The sequence below is a fragment of the Idiotropiscis lumnitzeri genome, chromosome 4 (genome assembly GCF_059441095.1).
Source record: "Idiotropiscis lumnitzeri isolate Australia: NSW breed Sydney's pygmy pipehorse chromosome 4, RoL_Ilum_1.0, whole genome shotgun sequence".
NCBI lineage: Eukaryota > Metazoa > Chordata > Actinopteri > Syngnathiformes > Syngnathidae > Idiotropiscis > Idiotropiscis lumnitzeri.
In genome coordinates this window covers 1873920-1895333 of record NC_142394.1, presented here as the reverse complement: position 1 = coordinate 1895333, position 21414 = coordinate 1873920, and the positions used below count along the sequence as shown (strand labels likewise).

Below are 21414 nucleotides of genomic sequence, written 5' to 3'. Positions count from 1 at the left end.
CAGGTAAAGGAAAGACTCCTCTGCGACGGACCAATACTGTGCCTGCATCATCATCTGCCTCTGGTAATCGTGTGAAGCCTCCTGCATCAGAGGGCCGCTGTGAAAAGAGCTGTCAGGTGACCAGTGAACAGATCAAAGCTGACATGAAGGCTGCATCCGAGAACAGCCGGAGAACTAGCAGTAAAGGAGTCAACACAGAATCAGGGGAGACCTCAGCAAGCCCAGGGCAGCACAGCACCGGTGTCAGTGGGGCAGCAGAAAGGCCAGTGAACGAATGTGTGGGCATGATTGACCCGGGACGTCAGAGGGTAGATACTGGGAGCGGCAGGACTAATGGGAGCACAGAAAACCATTCTGGAACACATACTGTTGACAAGTTAAGGCAAACCTCTGGTACTGCTAGCGAAGCACATGTGGAATCCAGAGGTTCTGCTGAAAACATGAGTTCGGGACAACCAGCTGGTCAGAGACACAGACGGATGCTTGTTGCTCAGCGGTCAACTTGTAAACGAACTCTGTCCAGTGATGAGAACACCTCCGTACCTAGACGACCTTTGACCCGGTCCTGCACTCGTATGTCCTCCGTATCCCTGATGCCTGAAACAGGTAATGAGACGAATAATTGAAAAAGTTCTGTCTAGATTGTGAAGGTAATACATTTTCCACCAATGTTTTTCAAATATGTCAGAAGCAACAATCTACTGCCACCTTTTATGGCTGATAGCATTAGGAGTTGTGTTGCTTAGGTGAATGTTCCTTTTCTTAAAACTTTGTTTGTTTTTATGCATAAGTAGATCTTCCAAGGACCAGACCTCGGGTAACAACGAGGAGGAGGAGAATGGCTGACAAATCAACCAGTACTTCAGACCCGGTGACAGAAGACGACCACGTACAGGTAAACACACACACACACGGTACACACTCCACTTTTGCCCCGAGTGTTTTTCCTGCGATAATAGAGGAGATTGTTTCTTACTGTATTGATGTTTCAAAGTTACAAATGGTGCACAGCAGGGCTGGGCGATAAACCGAAAATCTACCGTTACCAAAATGTATCACAATGACCAACATCATTTTGCCCATGTCGGTAAATTCGGTGTCTAAAAAAAAAAAAAAGAAAAAGAAGTCTTTTCTGTCTGCTGCGATGTTCATGCCCCTTTAAGACTACAGCGCATGTAGTCACGTGACTCCAACCATCTGAACTAGAATGTAAACAGAAGATGCGTTCGTAGCTGGCGATTCAAATCCAGAAGCGGCTGACACGGCTGAAGACAAAGTAACGTTAGTTGAAATTGTTCCTGTCGCGCTTGTCCCGAAAAGAAATTCGACATCCTGTCGTTTGAAAATGTTTTGGGTTCCATATAGACGATGTTTAAGCAAAAGAACATGAACTACAATGTGCGTCGTAAGCACCAAAACAGCGCGTCCAACCTTTTCTTTTTCACCACCCACAACACAACCATGCTGTTGAATTTGAGCTTGTGCTAAAAGTTCAAAGTGAGAAGCAAGGTTGGACAAGTGAGAACAGCCCCATAACGGAGGCGACACCATACGAGAGAACGTCTCAGAGGCGGACGCGATAGCTGAGCACATAGCTAAAGATATAGCTCCTCTAGTTACAGTGGAGCGCACAGGATTGAAACGCCTCATGAAAGTAGCCGACAAGAGGTACGAAAATATTTGTTGCAAACCGTACTTCCCGATATGGACAACATCGCGACGGGAGCGGAAACATGTCAAGCATTTTGCATCCACATCCGACTTGTGGTCGAGTCGCAACATGGATCCCTGTTTGAGCCTGAATGAATGTGCAGTACAGAGACGACAAGTGTACTTGAGACGGCCCATTTTCCTGATGAAGCACACTTGTTTATTTGGCATTGGCATTCCATTGACATTTTTTTTCATTTTATTTAGCATTTTGTTTACAGGCGACTAGCTCCTTTGCACATGGCATTATTTATATTCTTTACAAGATACCTTTACACAAATCTAGGCCTTTGCACAATCTGCAGAAAAAGATTTTGTGAGAGGTTCCCTTTTTCTCCTGTTCTTTGTGACATTGTTCAAATCATGCAAAGCAAGCTATTTGGAATGTCTATAACAAATGATTTTTGTACTTTTATTTTTCATTGAAAGTAATGTGTACCAGTTGGTCAATAAAAAAAGCAGTTAATATGCATTTCCTGCATTTATTTTGATTTTGGTCCTCAGGGAGAATTTATCGTGCATATATCGTTATCGAGGTAAAATTGCCCAATTTATCGCAATATTGATTTTAGGTCATATCGCCCAGCCCTAGTGCACAGTGAACTTGTTTGTACATATCTTTGGCGTAGAAGTGATTTTCATATGACTATTTCTATAATTATATACATGACAGCACATTCCTGCTTGTATATGAATCCAAATTAGGTTGCTGCTGTAGGATAGGAACTCTCTCATAAAGGCAAAATATCATGACCCTGTAGGTCACCTTTTGGTTCCATTCCATTGCTTGACTATCACCAGAGGTGAGCCGTCCCTCGTGTCTGCTCAGATGAGACATTGTCATCATCATTATGCAGCAGAGGGTTGCATTTTGGAAATACAGCAAGGGAAGCAGATTTTTTTCCAGCTTTCCGAGTGATTAGAAGAAAAGACATACAGTGTAAAAGTATGTTAACCTTTGAACCTTTCCACATTCGTTATACTATACATGATACTGTGCATGTTTTTTTTATTTAATTTTTTAAATAATTTTCTTTACACTTCACAATTATGCACAACCTTGGTTTAGTGCATTTAATGAAATTGCAATGCAATGGTGATAAAATCTTAAAGATCAAGCGGTGCTAAGGGTAAGAGCGTACTTTTGCTGGCCACTGTATGGCGAGCAAAAAAAAAAAAACGCCTTTATTAAGAGAAGCCTGTAAAAGATCACTTGGTTTCCCCATTTTGGTCAAATTACATTAGCATGGCAATCTTAAGCCTGTAGTTGAGCCAGCTGCTGAGGTATATCCCCGATTGGGCAGGATATGCTTCAGAATTTTATTTATTTAAATTTTTTATCTATCTGTATGGACCTCTGTCAGAGTAATGAGGGTGCAATGTCTAACCTTGACCAGCAGAGTGCAGCATTCGCAGCAGTACGCGACATTCCAAATAAGAGGCACATATTCTAAAAGGGAACAAGTTCATCATGTTGGAACAGCATGTGGCGGCGAATGATATGAACAAAAGTTATATTTTTGTGTTTTACAGATAAAACAATATAAAAATGGAGACAGACTGAGTCAAATCCTTTCTGTTCCGCACTGCGCAGTTGAAATTGCTGCAGAAAAGGGTCAATGGTGATTGCCTTTTGTCATGCACATTTCTGCAATGTTTTAGCCAGGAAAAACGCCCCCTGCTGATCACGATGTTCAAACAATATCATGTATTCACCAAACCTATAATCTTTGTTACAAATGCAAATGCCAGACAGGTCAACATGAAATGCCCTTTTTAAATTATGATTTTATTCATTAAGAAAAACAATATTCAAAACTACCTGGCCCAGTTTAAAAAGAAAATGTACCTACCCCCTTGTTTAATCATCAATTAACTATGTCTAATCATATTTCTTTGGAAAGCTAAGTTCATTTTCAGTGACCACAATCAAGTCTGTTTACCTCAAGACCTGTCGACCAAGACAACACTAAATAGAACGTGTCTGACAAAATGAAGTTGGATCTCAAAAATCTGCAACAAAATGCCATGTTTAAAAACAAAAACAAAAAAATAAAGTAATTGACAGTATATCTGTCACTCTTGAAAGGGTTGCAAAGCCTTTGCTAAGGACTTTGGTGAATGACGGTGAGAGTCTTAAGTCTCAAATGCAGAAAAACGAACATTCATGAACAGCTGGCCAGCAAAAATTACTCCAGGAACGCAGCCACCACTCACAAAGAAACCCAGAAAAACATCCAAATAACTGCAGGCCTCCCTCGCCTCAGTTAAGGTCTGTTCGTGACTCAACAGTGTGGAAGCGACCGGGCGAAAATGACCTCCATGGAAGAGTTCCAAGGCAAACCACCACTGCTGACCAAAAAGAACATGAAGCCCCCCCACCCCCCTCCCTTGTGCAAAGTAACATCTGAATGATTTACAAGACTGTGAGTGTGTGTCTCGTTCCATCTTCTGCTAGTATAACAGCCTTTCAGAAACCAATCCTACCAACAAACATCAAACAAATTGGCGTTTGTGTGATGATCAGGGGCTACTTTACTAAATCAGGACCTTAGCGACTTGCTCTGATTGTTGGAATCATGAATTCTGCTCTTTACCAGAAATTTCTCAGGGATTAGGTGACCATCAGTTTGGAGTGGCCTAGTTGAGTTCAGACTTGAATCCAATCAAAATGCTCTGGTGTGACCCTGAAAAGGTCGTCCATGTTCGGAAATACTCCAGTGTTGCTAAATTAAAGCATTTCTGTAGGAAAAGCTGTGTTTAAATATATCTGTAGAGACATGAACAACCCGTTGGCACTCAAAATCATCATTCAAAAACTACATTTTATGTTTACTTGAGTTATGTGTGTTTGATATTTACATCTGTTTGATTATCTTAACCTTGAAAGTGGGGACACTTTAGAAAAAGGTACACATTTGAAAAGAAGGCAAAACCTTTTTCACTCTACTGTAAGTTTATTTTTTAAGCGAAACCGTTCAAATTAAGTTTTACACCAAATTCAAATTTATTTAGATAAATCGGTCAGAATTAGCAACAGACATTTTTCGTCAGCCTACAGTGCGTTGCCATGTAAACAAAAAGAGCAACTCACTGAGTAATGATATAATGATTTAAATATTGAAAAATTTGATTTTCATGTTGTCGTTAGAACGGTGAAGGTATTGGCCAAAAGTGTATTGTCGCACCACTAGGTGTCACGTTTGACACGGAATCTGGTCTTGACTTGAAGCTTTAGTGACGTCTTCTTGTCTTTTGTTTAAGTGCAGTCAAAGGAGTATGTTTCTAAACGCTTATTTGCAACTGGCGCCTGCCATACACACAACCTATCCGTTGCAGTTCTGAAAAGTTAAACATAAACAAACTTCCAAATAAAAAGCTATTGAAGTTATCTTTAGCCAACTTAAGGCTTTTCTGACCCCCCCCCCCCCACACCCATACATAGCATAACCATTTGTTTCCTCTTCCCCCAAAAGGTTTACTGACATGTCAGGTGCTAATTGCTGTGTCAGCGTAAAGTCCACAAGCAGATGACCATAGAAGCACAAGAAAATGAACTTGGCAAACAACTGTTCTCTCAACTCTTTCAGGTGTTGACCCTGAAGAGTAAGAACCTGGTGGGCATCACGCTGACCAACTGCGGAATCACCGACCTGGTCCTTAAAGACTGCCCCAAGATGATGTTCATTCATGGTACTGCACAAGCGTTGAATGATGTTTAGTTGGACAGCAACACTTGCAAGTGTTTGACTTGCTACAAAATTGCAATATAAATGCGCTTCATTTTGCATGGCTTGAAAACCTTTTTCTGTTGTGCCCCTCTGAATGCATCTCAGTGACCAATTTTTCTTTCTCTTCTTGTACCCGCCCCTTGCGTAAAGCTACCCGATGTCGAGTGTTGAAGCAGCTGCGGGTGGAAAGCGCCCCTATTGTGAACAGGTTCGACTATGCTCAATGTAAGAAGCTAAACATGGAACAGGTCCTGGATCAGATTCTGAGAATGCCTCCCGAGCGCAACCGCATCATCTACATGCGTCCTATGCATCAGGTCGGTATGCTGCTCTCAAAGTTTCGTCACTATGCATTGTGCCTTAGCTTTACAGTGTTACCACAGAATATAATCTTTATTCACAAATTAGCTGATTTTTCTTCTTAATTTTTCTTTTTTGAGTTGTTGGGTTTTCGTTATTCACTGAAAAAATAAAACACTATTTGCTGTTTTTGTGATCAGGCCAAAGCTCTGTCTTGTGTGAAAAGTTTTGCTTTGGCACCATTTTGTTCCCAAGAAACTAAGGCTGGGTGATTATGGAAAAAAAAAAACAATGATCATGATTTTTCATTGAGTGCCAAAACTTTATATTAATTCAACTACCAAAACTCAACTTAAGTATAACTTAAAATATGAATAATGCACAGTGGCGGTTCCTGCTGTGTGTGCCTTGGCCTCCTAGAGGCAGTGTGGTGCAGGGCATGCATGGAGATCCACACTTTTTTTTTTTTTTTTATAAGAGTACAATACAATACACACTTTTGTTTATATAGCACATTTCACAACAGCCGGAGCTGTAATAAAGCGCTTTGCATATGCCGTCATATCAATTAGCAGGTAATTAGAACACAAATGCATTTACAATAGATACCAGTATAATAGCAGAACAGATGAAGAAAGTCATGATTGAACTTTATAAACTTAATTTTTTCCACATAAAACATTGAGTATGTACCTTTTGAGTATTGCTATATTATTTGTCTGTAGGTGTTACTGCAACGTTTGTGTGTGTGTGAATATTGTGATTTCTGAAGGAATATCACTCACGGAACTCGCTAATTTTGTATTAGCCTCACAACGTGATTTTATATCATTAGCACTGGCAACATTTCTAAAATCATTATATCTAAATATCCAATGCTTGTAACTGTTTTTGTTGCGTTTAGTTTGACGGTAAACGTCTTCAAGCACGCTCAGGAACGGCAAAATAATGTTCGTCACACGCACACCCAAAGTGATGCATTCAGGTTGCTATCACATCATAGGAACTTGCAAACACGCACAGCACCGTTCATCACATTCAACTGTTTTTCTTTGATTACACTGTTTTTCCTAATCGTGAGAAGCCAAAATCAAAGTCACGATTAAACTTCAATTAATTGCCCAGCCCTACAAGGAACGAACCGTGTTGACGTGAGGGTATGTGCTCCATATGGTTTAACCACAACCCTGTCTAATCTAAAATTAGTACTTTATTGCCAACTTGTGTTATCTATAGGCAATTCTCTTTTTTGGAGAGGGAGGTGGGGATTGTTAGTTAGTCGCCAATTTGTAGTAGGGTCAGTTTACCTTGGTTTGTTTACTTTAAACACCAATGTGAATTCAACTTTCTGGTAAAAATTAAAAAGCAAAGTCAAAAACATATTTGCAATAATATGTTCGACATGCCCCCACTAGTCTAAACACGGAATTCTGAGTAAAAATGAATGGGGTCAGTTTCCGTCAACAGCAAATGGCAATATAAAGCCAAAATGGCTGCGCCCTGGAGGAAATGACAAGGGTGGATTACTTGATTAGTTTTTTATTCCACCAATGCAATATTAATCAGAATACCATGCTTGGACTTGTGTTGGCACATGGAAAATACTATTGCAATTTGCAAATCAAATGTATGTCTTGACTTCCGCTTTATGTAGTGAGAGGCAGTTACTATTGAATTTACTGTTTCATACAGCACTAGTATCCTTGCTAGACTGGATCGTCTCTGTTCCTAACTGGCTAACGTCACCCTTCTCTTCAGATTGACTCTGTGGCATTGGAACGTCAGCTCTTCCAGGGTCCCTATCCCTATCACATCGCTATCGTTCACGAGTTCAGCAATCCTCCGAATATACGCAACAAGGTCCGCATTCGCAGTTGGATGGACACCATAGCCAACATCAGCCAGTGAGTAGTGTCCTTGATTTATTCTGAAATGGTGCTAAAGGCTGGCTTTCGACTGCATTTGGTCAAACAATTCTCTCTTTTTTTTTTTTTTTTTTTTGCCTCTCATGTGGCACAATTTCAGATCTGCGTTATGACAGTGGAATTGGGGGTGGGGGGGCATTCGAACAGTTTATTCAGATGAAACTCTGGCCTCCTCCAAATGTGGGAAAAAAAAATACATTATCGGATATGAACATGAATTGTGCACTTGGACCTGTAGTCTAAATCCAGCCAAAAGCTTAGAAAGAGTCAACGTTGCATTGTGTTGCCATGGAAACATATAGCCTAACCGTGTCTCCAGCCACCTACGAAAAAGTGAAATGCCTGTTGCCGCACAATATTTTGCGCTCGGAAACGCCAATTGTCAAGTCCTTGTGATCACTTGCGACCTTGTGAAGAGCTCCACGTTGTGGCGTATAGGCTGGATAAGACTTGAAAAGAATTTTGACAAGTGCTTCTGAATGCAAAAGTTGTCTTGTGTGTATTTTTGAAGTTGTGTTTATTATAAAAAGTAACTTCTAACCTACGGAACACGTTCTATAATAAACTGGAACTGGCGCGTGCCTATGAAGGTCTGACGGCAATTGTACTGTACGTCCACTCACAAATATGTCATGTGAATACGCATAAAAGGAAAACACATGAAAAAACAACCCGTTTGATGAGAAGGGAAAGCTTTGTTGTTACGTTGCATCCACTGCTCCAAACTCGCTTGAATATTCACTGTGTTTGTGCATTTCCTTTGCAGGGAGTTAATCAAGTATGAGTTTTTCCCAGAGGCCACCAGGACGGAGGAGGATGTGAAGAAGTATCCGAAATACCCCTGGGGCCGAGACATTTATACACTTGAGGGTAAAACACACGTCGATGAATGCAACTTGAGCACGGCTCCCCGCAGTACAATTTGGAAACCGGAACTTTAAGCTGTTTTGGGGGGGCGGTGAGCCACAAAACTTTATTAACTTTTAAAGTGAGGAGAGCCCTGCATGTAGTGTCCCCGGATGAATGATGGGCGGACCCTTTAACCAATGTGTCAAAAGGCTTTTTCCTTTCTTGGACTGAGCTTAAGAATAAGAAAGAACAAATGTTAAGATTTGATGTAACAGAAAATAAGAGGCTCTTATATAGAGCAACCAACATTGCATGGCGTTTTTACTCCTCTTAAGGCACTTTATACACTCTCAAAATGTTTTAACCACTTAACCATTCTTTAAACACATTTATTTATATGTGCATCCTATTCAACTGACACATTCTTAAATGCACATCATTTAAAAGTCCTGCTAGCTCACACCCCAAACTACAAAAGGCACGTCATTGCTAATTGTGCAATAAACAGCCCTGGGCCCTCTTCAGGTTCACATTATTTTGCCTAGGAAATTTCCTTTGCTATCCTGTCCAAGCGAGACGTTCTTGGAGGATCAGCTGTAATTTGAATTAAGGGAGCCTGGATGCAACCATGAAGCCACCTTTGGCAAATGTTATTCTGACCAACATTTACAAAAGGAAACTAGCCCTTATGGCAGCAATATTTAAAGCAACAAGTCACCGACGAAGTTCATGCTAGAGACTAAAAAGTAACAGAACAATGTATACAAACGAATATGAATAGAGTTTACAGTCATAGTGAATGATAACAAGCTGAACATAAAAATGGACCTCAACACGGTCAGCATCTCTGCCTCATGGTTCTGAGGTTTGCGTTTTGGCACCATGATGACGGGCAGTGTAGAAAATGGAAGGCGGGGGCGATGACAATAACATGACAAAGTCACTTGCCAGTCACGAAAATGAATTCCGCTATGTTGACCTGGCCTAACTAACTTCCATGCCATGTTCAGGTCTGTTGGATGGCGCCCCCTACAGCATGATCACAGACTTCCCCTGGCTCAGGACTCTGAGAGCAGCCGATCCCAACAACTACGCCCGCTATGACTTTGAGGACGACGAGAGTAGTGAGTGCGATGACTCCTATTTTAGGCGGGATAAAAAATTGTTGCCTGAACGAACACGGCCTTTTACTCTCTTTTGTCGTGCATTAGCCACCATCTACGCCCCGAGGCGGAAGGGTCAGCTGTCAGCCGACATCTGCATGGAGACCATCGGGGAGGAGATCTCGGAGAGACGACAGAGCAAAAGAGGCGTGTTTCAGAGAGTCGTGGTCCTCTTCCTCCATCACTGCGACACGCCAGGCGAACCTGTTGATGACGACTACATTTAGGACATTCTGTTACGCCTGATTTGTCAGAAGATTCATTTTCATTTTGGGAGATAACAGCGTGTCGTCATTTGCGTTGGTGTCCAAGCTGCCAGTTGGGTCAGTAGGACCTGCAGCGCACGCTTGAAAGCGACCGTGGGGCGGGGCCAAAGACAATTACACTGCGAAACAGGCACTTTGTCAACATGACTCCAAATAATGAGAGCTTTCATCTTCCCAATTTCTTTCCTTTTGCCGTCATGAAGCAATTTGGAGTGTTTTAGATCATGTTCAAGCTGCATCTGAATCCTCATCTTCTCATCCGAGCCGCAGTATTCTGTTAAACCTAAGAAAGATGTTTACAAATACATTTTAGTGTTATATTCATTCATGGCCTCCACATGTTTTTTTTCCTTCTTCATAAAGATTCAAAATTCATCCGAATCCTATTAGCGGTTCCTTCGTTTTTTTTTGTTGTTGTCTTTTTGTCAGTTTGGTCTGTACAGACACAGTCCCACTCTGGAATTATCAGTACCCAAGTTGCCATTTATCATTTCAAAGGTTTATTGAATATACTAGAAAAGACTCTCCTACACGGAAGCGCGTTGTTTCCATATGTTTGACTAAAAGTTTGAATGTAGTCACTTCATGACTGCTGCCTGCCCCTTGTGCCTCAGTGTTGCTCACACCCAAATTTGCACCTGCGAAAGGGCATGTTTGGTAATAGCATTGGATCCGATTTTAGATATTTTCAGTACATGACATTGGCTTGGAACTCACCACACCGCTTCTACCCATTGGATTTTGTCAATTATGGTTAGCTTTATGCTGCAGTTGGGGGTGAGAAATGCAACCAAATGAAACGCTGAACACTGATTGGACAGAGTAAAAAAAAAAAATCCAGCCCCACCAATTTTTTGGTTTGTATTTTGTTTGATTTTTTTTGTTTGTTAATAATTGTACAGACATTGTAGATAGCCATGTTCTTCCATGCTGTTTATATGTTTATAAGAAAAGAATATTTCACGTTATGAAAAAAATAAAACTGAGTTCAACACATATTTTACGTGTGCTTACTTAAATCCCTTTGCTGTTCTTTTTTATTTTGGCGTAACAAAAGCACTCATTTCTAAAACATTTAATTTAAGCAAGACGACTACATAAAAACACAGTACAGATATGTTCAATTGACTTTTGCTCAAACGTTTATAACTATAATTCAGTAACTTTTAGTATATGGTAGTATATGTATTAAAATGAAAAGTCAAACTCTAAATTAAAGTAGTTGCAAAACATTTCTATACACGTGACGTCCATTCTCAACCAATTGTGTTTGCTCTCAATAAAACTGGACATATCCGATATACATACGAAGAAGACGGCATCTAAGGCCGAAAGAATTACTTGATTATTCTGACTTAACTGGTACCAATAATTTGTAATACGTTACAGTAAATAGCAGTCGTTACCATAATTTCGCTACTTTTGAAAAGTGACTGGGAGACTCCATGCACATGACATTGGAATTTTGGCTAGCACGGCCAATAATAGCAAACATGACGGACGAGTAACAGAGCAGAGCGCTGAGGCCTCTGGCAGCCGGAGATGGGACACCTGTACACATCGGTCGCCACTTATCGCTGCGCTTCCTGCTTTGACAATTTGGGAGGACAGACAAGACACACACATACTCAAGAGTCGCTAGCGGACTGGACAGCTGCTGTCAGTAAATGTAAACCGAGTGAAACTGCCCACAGCGCACACTTGTCATTGAACTTCCTTTGACACAAAACAGCGACCTTAAGTTTGAACGTCACCTAAGCTGATCTGCAAAATTTCGGAAGGAATCATTTTTGCTAACCACAAGTCGATGCGACCTCGCAAATACTCAAATGCTGTGCAAACAATACAAATCTAATTGCAATAGGAGTAGTTGCTATTTTCTTTCTTCTGTAATTCTGTAAGTTGTCGGTTGTAAGCTATACTTCTGTCCATTTTTTTACCTCATTAATAATATCCAACTTGTGCGTGTCCGTTGATTGTCCCTGCCTCTTAACCAAAAATTCACTAATAGGAAAACAATGTGTAGATCACCTTTTCATAACCTTGAATGACTGCAGCTAAACTGACTCAACTCTGTCTCTTGTACCTTTCAAACTGGGCGAAAGGTACTTTCTCCACTTACTTCCTGCCACCTTCCATAAACTTGCATGTTGGACTCTAAATTGCCCATAGATGCGAGTGTGAATAATTATGTGCCCTAAGAAAAGTTCAGCAGCACCCCGCGATATTTTCAGTATGTGCTCTCGGACTGACTGTCAACTAGTCCAGGGTATACCCCGATTCTGGGCATAAAGTTTGCAGGGTTAGCCTCTCGAATAGAATAGACAAAACAAAAATGATGGCGTCTGCCAGTGTGACTGATGTCCTGTAAAGTGACTTTTGGCTCATCAAACAAGGCATATTTGTCTAACTGGACCTTGTCTCCCAATAAGAATTTCTCATTCCAAGCGTCCGTCAGATCCTCGAAGCTTTGCCTCTCCTTACAAAAGTAATCCATGTCATTTATGGGGGTCGCTTGAGAGAATCACGAAACCTAAGCTTGTTTTACGAAAAGGATTTGCAGGAATCTGTTGCAGAAGCTTTTTACTCATCCTGTGGCAGATGAATCGAAAGAACATGTTAACCTTGTTCTTAAATTTCTGCTCTCCATATGAGGGATAAGACCAACTTGTGTGTGTGTGTGTGTGCGTGTGTGTCCATGGTCGGTTGCCATTTGTAATGGCCCAGTCTGGTAAGCTGCTGTAAACAGTGAACCATGTCCAAACATTACCTTATTAAGACACAAAAGACAGCAGACGAAGAGAAAAGCTTGCTCAGCTCTCACTCATCCATCTATGTCGGCCCGCTTTGACTTTCATGGGTCGCACTGAGATGGGATGAATGAAAATCAACTACCACCCAAAACAGAAGATTTTTTATTTTTTTTAACATCTTAACCGATTTTTTAAAAGTGGATCTCATTAACAGATTTAGCCAGCCTCTAGGTACATTTGATATCTCTTGTTTTCCTCTCTGTAGGTTTTCACATCTCAGTCACATCCTGCCGCTTCGTCTTTTTAGCACTTCTCCTCTCCGAACACGCAGACCTCCTTTCCCACAACACTTCCTTTCTCACTTCATCTCCACTTGTCTCCTGGATCCTCATCAAGTTGTGGTCTCCTTTCGCCTTCATGTAATGTTCATCGTCATCTCTCACCTTGGTTTTCACTTCCAGAACTCTTTGTGTAAGCTTTATGTTTTAAAGACCAGGTCAATGACAACGAAATGTTTTTTGGTGGACTCTTGTTCTGACTTCTGAGCTGAACTCCTTCCATGAACACTGGAAATTTTGTAAATAATCAAACTCGATGTGCTTTTAAATGAATGATAAAGATTTTCAGAGCAAATGCAGTTACAGATGACATCATCATGATAATTGCGGAAAACTTCTGCAGAGACTGAGACTGACTCGTATCGTGCTGCCTTGAGAGACAATTTGTATTTGTTCCATGACCATGTTGCTATCTCAAACCATCAGCCCTTATCTCAAGACAAAATAAAAATTAGTCAAGTCATTCGTATCTCAAGGCCCTACAGTACTCGGTTTTAGAGCTATCACGTTGCACTTTTTCACCATTTCGGTTTTCCTGTTTTTGGGGGGGGGCTTGCGGGACTTGGTCGGAATGGGGCCTTCGGCGGCGCTCTAGTTGAAGGCCTTCGTTCATATCAGCGGATACGGATGGCATGCACTTAGCTTATCTATGCTTACGCCCCAAAAATTAATCCTCCTTTCAAATAGTCCGCGGCCGTGGCTGCATTTTGAGTGCCTTGTTGTCTGCTGTGTGTACGCGCATAGCACAGAGAAAAGACGGAAAAGCAAGGGCAAAAAAAATTCCAACGTGACAGCCAGCTTCTTTAAAGGAGCTTCGAGCTGATGGAGCTGCTCTAGAACAACTCACTGTCCTGATGTGGAAGAGTCCAGCGGCACACCGCAATGTTTTCCAGCCGTTTTTAAGTTCCGTGGTTGTTCCTTTTTCTACATGTATGAATAGAACATGCAACAAAAAAAAAACACTTTTTACTCATTTCTTTGGCTGCAACACATTCAAAAAAAATTTGTTACAGGGTCACGTTTACTACTGCGTTACATCACCTTTTCTTCTAACCACACTCAAGAAGTGTTTGGGAACCAGCTGAGGACACTAAATGAAACTGTGCAGGTGGAATTCTTTCCCATTCTTCATTTGATATCCGGGGTCTCCATTGTTATATTTAACTTAACTTTAACTTTGAAGCCAAGCTGTTGTGAAACATGCAGAATGTTGCTTGGTGTTGTCTTGCTAAAATAAGCAGGGTTGTCCCTGAAAAAGACGTTGCTTGGAATGCTGCATATGTTTTTTCACCATTAACCGCACAGCCCCATACCATCACATAACTGTGCTCTGATAATAATATGGACGGTGCCTTTCCTCTTTAGACCAGAGGAAAGGACGTCCATGATTTTGAAAAACAATTTCAAATGTTGTCTTGTCAGATCACGGAATACGTTTACACTTTACTTTAGTCCATCTGAGATGGGCTTGGGGCCAAACCTTGCATGCTGAGATTTAACTATGTAGATGTAGTGATGAATTGTCTCAATTGACCATCCTTTCCTGGATGTCAGAAGTATTTAATTCGTAAATATGTGAACAGCAGGCATCAAACCTCTAAATAATTTAAAAAGCAGTTATGGGGGGCACACACGAACGATCTGTTGTGCAGGAGTGGCGCGCTCCATTTACCCATTTGATGGTGCAGATGTGCTTTCGCCATATAAAGACGTGTGTGACTGCAGCACTGCCTTTGGAGGAAATGAAAGGAGCTGCTTTGATGGTGATTGAAGTCGGCTGTAACCACTCCCACAGCAGCGCAGTCTTCCCACTGGCAAATCCACCGACCTGCACTCATCTAGGAAACAGAAACATCATGCACCACGTCGGATTTATGCTGGTCATAAAAATTGGAGCCTATTCTCGTCTAGCATTTTGTGTGAAATACAGTCAATGCTTTTAAGATGAGGCGATTTAACAAGCAAATAATCTGAGAAACCCACCAAATGAATGAAGATTCAGTAACTATTACAACTGTTCATACTTTAATCCTTTATTGATACAATTGTTGAGAAACAATCACAAAGGCACCGTAATGGAACAACATAGTTGCAGCTACATGCTAAGTGACGATGAAGAGCCAAGGCAAGTGGTCAACGGCAAAATTAGACTTTGAGGATGGGGGCCATGCAAAGGTAGATGTCATAATAAATGTGTGCAACTAAAGTTTATGGGGTCAGGTCTGTCTCGAAAGTTTGATTTCATTTGTTATGCTGGTGAACTTCAAGCATCCACAAGTCTCAACAAAGTTCAACCACTTTAATGCCGTCCTGATGGGAACTCTTAAAGGCTAAAAACGCTTGTTGAATGTATCTGTGTGCCTGTGTGCGTGCGCTTTCATACTCTAAATAATGACTCTCTTCCTTCTCTGGGTGTAATCAGTTCCACATGCTATTTGAGTGTGCTGTCCACTCAGCTGCCCGAGCAGAAAAAGCCCAAATTTAGAAGAAATATGAAAAAAAGCTTCTTCCCCCCCCCCCCCCATTGACTGAATGAAATATATCCAGTCTACACTCACTCCTCCTTCTTTTCTTATATTTTCCCTCCTCACATTTCTTCTCACACACATCCTCTGTTTTTCAACTCCAGACTCTTCCCAGTCCTCCTCCTAACTCTCCCCGAACCCGCACCCCCCTCCCTCACCTTTCCCATTAACCTCTTCGTCTTTGCTTTTCTCCCAGTCGTCCTCGGTCTTTTCCCAGACAGACTGCATAGGTCAACGGTTGAAAACTCTCGGGTCTTCTGACATCGGCACCATCCGTCATGTGTCGAGGGGCCATTCTCTGGAGCAGGCCCCGCCCATCCAGTGACCATACAAGGTAACAGAGGAATGCGTGCCTTGGAAGTCCATCTGCTTCATAAAGACAACACGCAGAGGCCAGAGGGGTCCCACACTGATGCTGATCACTTTTTTAGAGAAGCAAGACGGGGAGATCTGTGACCAAGACCTTCACTCGTGACATCTCCAAACAAGGTACGACAACGGAAACTCATTCTCCTTCTTTTTTTCTGATTATTTTGATTTGGCTTTAACCGCCAATTTGACTTGATTTGGGTCACAATGAGTGCATCAACAATTACAGTCCTGACAAAGTGTTGTTTATTGACATAACAAAATCTCATTCATTCAGTGTTGTTGTATAAAATTGCAAATGACAACTTTGATGATAAACCGATTATGACATTAAGGTGTTTTCTTGCATCTGAGCAATATCCTTCTAATTAGGATTTTTGATTCAGTTCTTATATTAGTGTCCAGTGAAGCTCAGGCTCCTTTGCTCGTGATCAAATTGTTCACAAATTCTGCAAGCACTTATTTCTCACTGATGAACAGTCAGAAAATCAAATCACGCAATCTGACACCGTTTAAGACATTTAACAGACCTGGTTTCTGTCCAGCCATACGTTTGCGTGTTCATCCCTTAAACATGCGTTCTGACCCTATGATTGGCTGGCGACCAGTCCAGGGTCTCACAAAGTCTGCTGCGATGGGACTCCAGCTCACGTTTGTTCCTGACGAGCGATGCATCCATGAGGCCGAAGTCATGAAACCGAACGGATGTGGCAGAACTGGCATCAGATGAAAGTGCAGTCACATCAATAGATACCATAAGAAATATTACATCATGAAAATGTTGATTTTGTGCAGGTCACTGTTGTCAACTGCCATTAAGAGTGAAAACTTAACAACTTTTCTCGCAAAGCAAAGCAGTGACAGCAAATTTTATTACTCGGACACGCCATTTAAAATGAACTAAAACCAGGATTGTTCAAATAATTGAACCTTAGAATCATTTTCTCATATGCAAGGGGAGACACAGCTGATAAGACAGACTAACATTTGGAACACCTACAACATAGCGAGATCCAAAACAACATGTGTCATACCAAAATCAGACACAGCTGCCAACGACAACCACAATGGTGAATATTTTTTTCACTTTCCTGGGTGTTGATATTTATGACGCAGCTCCTCTTTTGGTGCAGGTGTACCCAGTTGATATACTGTCTCTCCCAATTTACAGCATCTTACGTGTCCATGTGTCACATACATGCATGCTGTATACAGGAGAGTCTTAAATGTGCTTTCTAAGCAATTCAAAGGTTATGATTTTCTGTTCCCCCAGAACAATGCCTGTGCTCATTCGCTCACAGATGACGGGAGGAGGAGATTTCCCGAGAGGTGAGATAATCACACACACACGCACATGCGGAGCTAGTTTTCACATTAAAGTCACTGTACCATTGAGGATAATATGTGAGGAACGCCACTGCAGTCACTGTCGTGGAATGTACTTGAGAAAAGAGAGAGCAGGAAATGCTTTATATGCAATCAAACATCTTGTGGGGCTTGGGGGGAGTTTTGTATGTACTGGGTAGTCCGGACTTTCACATGACCCCCCACTGCAGCTCCCACAAATTCACAACCGCCCCCCCACCCCACATCAGTACCCCAGGGGACCAAAAGAACATCATTCCCAGGGTAAATTTCACATGAGAGGAAGAGAGAACATATACAGACACACACGCATTCCGACTGATTGTTGTTGTTGTTTCTTGTTGAGGTCAAACTACTGATGCTGTTGTATTTCAAGGGTTTGTCAAGTCTCAAAATGCTAGAGCCACACTGAAAAGTATAGTTATATATATATATATATAATAGTAATATATATATATATAATAGTAATAGTAATATATATATATATATATATATATATATATATATATATATATATATATATATATATATATACATATATATGTATATATAACAACTTGACTGTATTCTCATAATATTGAATTTAATTATCCTAAAAATAATCTGACTATATTAAAAAAAAACCTCCTCATAAACAGAAATAGTACAAAATTATTGTTTCCTCATATTTTGTTTGACGTTACTGTTGCTGTTGTTTTTTTCCTTTTCTATGTGGCTCTAAAACACGCAGAGTAAAGCGCAAAATAGTAGTCACACTGAATCAGGTCTATTAAAATGGATGACAAGCATTCAAGTGCAGGATTCAGCCTTGACATTGTAATTGCTCACAATAAGTTTCATGCAACAACCTCAGGCAGGCATGGAAGTGTCTTATTTCAAGGATGGACCCAGAGTGTGACCTCTGACCTGACGCTCAACTGCCTCAACTGACAGCAAGCTAATTTCTAATTTCAAAGACACATCATGGCATCCTACCTTTTTACGGTGTGCGCCTGCGTGTGTGTGTGCGACCCTTAGTATGATAAAATTAAATGGAGTGAGTTTCCTGTGTGTGATTTACACAACTGGGTGGGGGAAATACGACCATATATGGAAATGTTTGGTTTAACAGGAGAGATGGCTCTCTGGCTGTTATCATAGCCTGTATAAACACACGCAAACACACCCCATTGCACACATACGGTCCAGGTTAAATGTAATGTCATGACAACGCAGTTCAATGTGTTTTTCCATTTTAGTGCTACAATTACGAAGATTAATGGAATGCATTTCCGTGTGTGGGGGTGTGTGTGTGAGTGTGTGTGTGTGTGTAGAAACACCTTTGATTTTGTCATTATATATGCTAGTTGGAGATGATTGTTGGGACATACGGTGTGTGTGTCTGCGTGTGCGTGCGTGGGTGTGTGTGTATTAATGCGTGCATGCTGCGTATTTTTCTTACCATTACGATACGTATTGATGTAAGGTGTAACTATTCAATATATCACTTTTTTTAAACAATACAATTCAATAGGTTCAGGGTGATTTTGTTATTATATTTCAATAAGATATTTTTATACAGTAACAATGGCGTTTCTGTATACATATATAAAGGTAACAATATAATTTTTTTTCATTGGATTTTATTTTAAAACTAACTCTGCTTTAGTGATTCAAAAATGTTCATAAAAAACACAATTGAGTTTTGCTTTTATACACTAAATTATCTTGGCAGAATAAGATGGTTCTTTTATATGCATGTAAACAAACCGTGTTGATATTTTGATTAAGTGCTTTTATATACACATGGTTGGAAAAAGTACAACTTCATTCTGAAAATACGATACCTTTATTTTCTCGTGGTAATTGTTCATGTGTAATCAGATTAGAACATTATACACAGACACACGCGCACCCGCACACACACACACACAAATATATTCAAGGACAGTTCTAGTATTAATTCAATTGTGTTTGTTTCAGTGGAATCACGATTCAATTTGATATGGTACAGCTCCGTTAGAGAGGGTTGTGATACAATGAGATTTCTGTTGTCATTTTGCATACCGAAAGTATGAATGAACTTCTCATGCGTGTAAATGCGGCATTTCAATACATATTTCAATTAATTTTAAAGTAGAATAATTCAATTGGGTTCGATTCAATGCACTCGCATCTTTTAAATCGAAAATGATTTTTCAAATTAAATTGTATTAGTTACACTCATCATATATATATAATATATGTATATATATATATATATATATATATCCTCTCACAAATTTCAACTTGTGCTAATATCAATTATAATGAGTTTTTGTACCAGAAAGAAATTAGAACGTCCAGCTGGATGAGTATGTTGTATTGTCACACTATTTTTCCGAGCACTTGGGAACAGGATGCGGGTTTTGACTTGATGTCACACACACACACAAAGAGGCTGAGAGAGGGCAGATGTGTTTATTGCTAGTGAGTGTATATGTACAGTAGATCACACTTCCTGAGAACAGAGAATTGGCCAACCATGAGAGATTGTGAGAGAAGCCTTTCTTCTTAATATGGACTTGTTGAGCCTGGCTAGAGGGAGATGAAGCCGCCCCCTCCCTCTCCTGCCCTTTAAGTGAGTCTCTCTCCCCCCTGTGACTAGAAAAGGGAATGTATGTAGCCAGCTGGAAAAAAAAAAGGGGGGGGGGATTGGGTAGCAGGGAGGGGTGACAATCTATCTGTGGGAGCAATCACAGGCTGAAAGAGGGAATGTTTATCCAGTACGGTGATCCCATTTTCCATGATCCCAAAAATAAAAAGGGCAACTACGACCTTATATGGGGCAGCAAAGAGTTTCCACTCCAACACATTCTGTCGTTGTATTCCAGCAAAGCACCACTGTCTGTCCTACTAGCCTATTTTTGTGAAAGGCCACTGCCCGGCTGTGTTTAAAATGCTCTTTTGTTTCATCAGGGGTTGCCATGGAGATGAGCTGACGCTACTCACTGATGGTCACTCCACTCAAGTTGGGTAAGCCTTGTGACTTGCAACAAAATGTTTTTTTCATTAATGCTGACAAAGAAGTTTGATTCAAGAAACATTTGGATATTGGAGTTATATTTATTATTGCGGTTGTAAGTTGCACTGGTTGGCAACATGCTGAGAGCCGTTTCTAATATTTGATTTTCAAGATGTCACTGCATCAGAAGGACGCATTTTCAAAGCAGTGCACATTTACGCCACTCCAACCAAAAGAAACATTGTTAAATGAACACCCCTCGGACAGGCAGTCAAATGTGAGCAATATTATCTTTCTAAAGGCTCCATTTCCCACAAATAAAATCATCAATTAAAATATTAATAAAAATAATGGGCCACGCAGATACTGACATTTGACCTTTACTTCAGTTGGTTAGTGCCAATTGAGCCCATTAACAGTCAGTTTTATTCTGTCAATTACTCCTCCCCCCCACAAATGTTTGCTGTCTGCTCACGGCCATTCCGTTGACCAGCTGCACTGTCTGCGTGCAGCGTGACCGTGTCAGTCGACACTTTTTTGAGCATGTGCCTTCTCGTGTGTTGGCCGACATAACTGGCAGCTGTCTGATTTCAAGCAGAACATGAGCATGCGTGTCTTCCAGGAATGAAATCGCTTTCAATTTTTCATTGTAGTTAGTTTTAATTTCAATTTGACTTATTTTATTAATTCATTCAGTTTGAATTATTCCTTAGAGCAGGTTTGTTATTTATTTTTTTTAAATATTTATATATAGATATGGAGTATTTGTTGAGTGCAAGAAAAAAAAACTTGACACTAATTATTGTGTAATAAACTAAATAACTTTTTGCCCCTCCTTATTATCCCCCAAAACCGAAATGAATCCATTTCAAATGAACCCCAAAAGCGCTTGTAAGATAATGATTGACAAAAACAAAAAACAAAGCGTTTTTCACAAATAGAATAGTTTTAACTTTTTATTTAGGTTGATAGACGTAAATTTATCAGTCAGTTTTAATTTTTTTAAAATAATTTTTGTTTTCATTTCATACCATTAAAGATTTTCTTGGAAACTTTAGTTTTATTTTTTATTTTTTTTGTTGGTTATTACTGCTTCCTCAGTTCTCTGTGCTGCGACACTCGCAGATCTCAAACTAT

At 40.5% G+C, this 21414-nt stretch overlaps 1 protein-coding gene and 1 long non-coding RNA gene across 5 annotated transcripts in view; both read left to right on the top strand.

Moving 5' to 3' along the window:
• Nucleotides 1–10942, top strand: part of fbxo38 (F-box protein 38) — a 37741-nt gene extending 26799 nt beyond the window's left edge. The window contains exons 14-21 of one of the 4 annotated variants that reach the window (XM_088294434.1): nucleotides 4–606; nucleotides 795–895; nucleotides 5301–5403; nucleotides 5592–5758; nucleotides 7500–7645; nucleotides 8433–8536; nucleotides 9526–9639; nucleotides 9727–10942. In XM_088294434.1, coding sequence (XP_088150560.1) covers nucleotides 4–606; nucleotides 795–895; nucleotides 5301–5403; nucleotides 5592–5758; nucleotides 7500–7645; nucleotides 8433–8536; nucleotides 9526–9639; nucleotides 9727–9905 — 1517 coding nt within the window. In that variant the 3' untranslated portion in view covers nucleotides 9906–10942. Of the gene's footprint in view, nucleotides 1–3; nucleotides 607–791; nucleotides 896–4002; nucleotides 4613–5300; nucleotides 5404–5591; nucleotides 5759–7499; nucleotides 7646–8432; nucleotides 8537–9525; nucleotides 9640–9726 lie in introns of those variants that run through there. The other 3 variants (XM_088294433.1, XM_088294435.1, XM_088294436.1) reach the window with 3 other exon arrangements.
• A 5041-nt stretch (nucleotides 10943–15983) lies between these two features.
• On the top strand, nucleotides 15984–20373 carry LOC148337807 (uncharacterized). Its single transcript, XR_015842799.1, has 3 exons — nucleotides 15984–16049; nucleotides 17203–17258; nucleotides 20232–20373. It is a non-coding gene; the product is annotated as an uncharacterized LOC148337807 (long non-coding RNA).
• Nucleotides 20374–21414: the final 1041 nt, after the last annotated feature.